We start from the raw sequence: 3,435 nt of genomic DNA, 5'->3' as shown, positions 1-3,435 counted from the left end.
GCGTAGAAGAAATATCACCAATACTATCATCCACAAATTTTAGGGCAATTTACTTATTTAAATAAAATGGCAGAATCATTTACCTAAATGTGAAAAATGGATTGTTGTTACGTGCATGTGCAAAAATCATATTCTATGTAATCCGTGGCAGCCCACGGTTTCCGAAACGTGCATAAATCGTGGCATGTCCCAGCGGTTTAGGGGGAAACATTATTGAGTGTAAACCTTGGGAGGTCCCAGCGGTTTACGAAGGAGGCGTGGCAGGCATAAACCGTGGTAAGTCACCATGGTTTACGAGGAAAATGAACTGGTCATAAACCCTTGTGGGTTACAACGGTTTATGTAGGGTAAATAATGGCCAGAAAACCTTGTAGGTTCCCACGGTTTACAATGACGGGAACTCTATATATATGTGGGTGATTCAAGCTCCATAAGAGATCATTCTCACAATGGCTAGTGAGGAAGAGAGTTTTCTTGCCTTAGTTCATTGCTCTGGGAAAATAAAAAAAGCAAAAGCCATGGTGTGAAGTTTACCGACAGAGAACCACTGAGTATTTTTATCCGTTCGTCGATGAGTTTGTCAGATTTGAAGAACAGCATCTTGGAGAAGTTTGGTGTGTTGGGTAGCAAGTGGGTGAAGAAACTATTCTACAAGATTCTCATGGCGGTTGTCTCGACCGGTGTTCAGTATGAAACCTTTGCGGTTAAGGCTAATGAAGATATTAGGGTTTTGTTCTACTGTGTAAGGAGTTTTCCGGAGATCAGAATCCATGAGTTGTTCGCGAAGTTGGAGGTTGGTGTTGATAGTTCTGGGGCATCCGCTCCAGTTCCTAGCCCAACTGCCGCGGGTGGTGCATCTAGTTCGATGCCTGCAGTCAGACCATATCTTCCGCCAGTTCAATCACCTTCGTTTGCGGCTGATTTAGACCGAACGGTGGTTGTTTGTTCTGTACCTTTGGAGAATGCAGCAGTCATTGAGCCTCCCGACGTTCTGGGCACCGGTGGTGGCCTGTTACCTTATATCAAAGACTTTGGTGGACCTGATCAAGTAGAGAATGCAATGCGTGACGATGAGTCTGACCAGGAGCCTGTTGATATCGTAGGTGACAGCGACGATGACACAGGTGGCGATCCACATGCGCAGCATCGGCCTTCAAGTTCTGGTTCTCATCAGAACCCTCCACACTTCTCCACACTAAACTTGGATGCTCTTGGTCAACAGGAAGACGGTGGTAATACAGTGGGGGGATCTTCTACAGAATTTCAGATTGGGCAATCATTCCAGAGTAAAGATGAAGCTGTGCTGAGTGTCAAGGACTATAGCATCCGGCGAGGTGTTGAGTACAGAGTCATCGAATCAGATCATTTGAAGTATCATGGAAAATGCAAGGAATTCGGCAAGGGTTATAGTTGGTTGATTCGTGATCACCGTAACTTCTATTTCAAGTGATCACCGTCAGCTGGATTACCATGTTATCTGTGCGAGGATTCTTCCTATGGTTAGGGCAGATGCTGCGGTTACGGTAAAGGTACTTCAACAAGCGACAGAAGCCGATTACGGTTTCAGGCCTAGTTACAGGAAGGTTTGGATGGCTAAGCAGAAGGCAGTGGCACAAATATATGGAGATTGGGAAGAGTCTTACGCGGAGTTGCCACGTTGGATGCTAGGGGTCCAGGCGACAATGCCGGGAACAATCACGGTGCTGAAGACGTCTCCTGTTTGGATTGGTGGTGGGGTTGATGAGTCGACGATGTACTTTTACCGGCTTTTCTGGACATTTCCACCCTGTATCGAGGCATTCCGGCATTGCAAGCCCCTCGTCAGTATTGATGGTACCCACTTGTATGGGAAGTATGGAGGGATGCTGCTGTTGGCGATAGCTCAGGACGGGAACTCGAACATCCTCCCGATAGCATTTGCCCTTGTGGAGGGCGAAAATGCAGAGTCGTGGTCATTCTTCTTGTCCAATCTCTGAGAGCATGTGACTCCTCAGGAAGGTATCCTTGTTATCTCTAACAGGCATAATGGGATCAAGGCAGCGCTTGAGGCACCTGAGACTGGGTGGCTACCTCCTCGGGCTTTCCGGGCCTACTGTATTAGGCATGTGGCAGCGAATTTCGCCCTAACGTTCAAAGGTAAGGACTCAAGGAGGATGTTGGTGAATGCTGCCTACGCAAAGACTGAGGCTGAGTTTTACTACTGATTTGACATCATGCGGACTGAGAATCCAGCAATGTGTGACTGGGCCAACCGGATGGAGTATGACAAATGGACCCAACATGAGGATGCTGGTCGATGGTTCGGGAACATGACCACAAACATCAGTGAATGTATGAACTCCGTGCTAAAGGGAACTCGCAACCTGCCGGTCACATCGTTGGTTAAGTCAACTTACGGGAGGCTTGCTCAGGTATTTGTGGTACGGGGACAGACAGCAGAGGCACAACTCGGATCTGGGCATGAATTCTGTCAGGCATTGGTCAAGGCTATTGATCGGAACCTAAGAGACTCTAGGTGCTTCACTGTGACATTATACGACAGGCATCAGTCCGAGTACACCGTCGCGGAGACAACACCAACCGGGAGCTTCTCGCTGGGTAGCTATAGAGTTTCCCTTAAAGATCACCGATGCGACTGTGGCCACTTTCAGGCGCTGCATTATCCTTGTTGCCACGCCATTGCGTGTTGCGCCTACTCCCGGCTTAACTGGGCGTCATATGTTCACGAGGTGTATCGTATGAGTGAGGTGTTCAACGTTTACAAGCAGGGGTTTCTCCCACCTATCCCTGAAGGACTATGGCCTCCATATGCTGGGCCTACCATCATTCCTGACCCTAATATGCGGCGTGCAAAGGAAGGTCGTCCAAAGGCAACCAGGATCCGTGGAAGTATGGATCAGTCTCAGGAGAACCAGCCGAAGCGTTGTGGGCTATGCCGTCAGCCTGGGCATACGCGGAGGAACTGTCACCAGCGGAGACAGAGTGGTGGAGGGGATGCGTAGATCTCATGTCGTCTAAAATGCCGTCTATGCTATTTCAGTTGTTTCAGGGTCTAGATAATCTTAGTAATGTATGGTTGGTTAAGTCTGTGACTGTCAACATGTTTCTTTAATGGCATGCTCCTCAGGCAGCTGTGGCCTATAATGGGTATCATCATCATCCCTAAGCATGTCTGCTATGTCCCTGTAGAACTCGGACTCAGTAACAGGATCATCAATGTCCATCCCGACAGCCGCGGTAGTAAACTCAGCAAAAGCATCTGGGGTCACGTTCCCAAACAGCTGAGAGCTAGTACCCACGTCGAACGTCGGCTGATCCATAGCTGATGCTGATCCAACAACCTCCTCACCGGGCACGTGATGAGTGCCGTCACCCTGCTCGGATGGTCCTCTGTCACGCGCACCTCGACAATTAGGCCGCGCAGGTGGCCGTCTG

At 48.9% G+C, this 3,435-nt stretch overlaps 2 protein-coding genes across 2 annotated transcripts; both read left to right on the top strand.

Moving 5' to 3' along the window:
• The first annotated feature begins 1,496 nt into the window (after positions 1 to 1,496).
• On the top strand, positions 1,497 to 2,204 carry LOC112779106 (uncharacterized). Its single transcript, XM_025823359.1, has 2 exons — positions 1,497 to 1,951; positions 2,021 to 2,204. The coding sequence occupies exons 1-2, from the start codon at positions 1,497 to 1,499 to the stop codon at positions 2,202 to 2,204; spliced, it is 639 nt and encodes a 212-aa protein (XP_025679144.1).
• Positions 2,205 to 2,213: 9 nt separating this feature from the next.
• On the top strand, positions 2,214 to 3,002 carry LOC114925982 (uncharacterized). The gene has a single exon (XM_029295814.1). It carries the CDS (start codon positions 2,214 to 2,216, stop codon positions 3,000 to 3,002), a length of 789 nt encoding a protein of 262 aa, XP_029151647.1.
• The last annotated feature ends 433 nt before the right edge of the window (positions 3,003 to 3,435 follow it).

Source organism: Arachis hypogaea, chromosome 19, assembly GCF_003086295.3.
Source record: "Arachis hypogaea cultivar Tifrunner chromosome 19, arahy.Tifrunner.gnm2.J5K5, whole genome shotgun sequence".
Taxonomy (NCBI): domain Eukaryota; kingdom Viridiplantae; phylum Streptophyta; class Magnoliopsida; order Fabales; family Fabaceae; genus Arachis; species Arachis hypogaea.
This window is presented reverse-complemented; position numbering and strand designations above follow the sequence as displayed.

Excerpts from the sequence above, each read along its gene's own strand:
- LOC114925982 (XM_029295814.1), top strand. The coding sequence starts at position 2,214 with ATGCGGACTGAGAATCCAGCAATGTGTGACTGGGCCAACCGGATGGAG.
- LOC112779106 (XM_025823359.1), top strand. The coding sequence starts at position 1,497 with ATGGTTAGGGCAGATGCTGCGGTTACGGTAAAGGTACTTCAACAAGCG. Across the intron at positions 1,952-2,020 it reads GGCGAAAATGCAGAGTCGTG|GCATAATGGGATCAAGGCAG; the intron begins GTCATTCTTCTT and ends TATCTCTAACAG.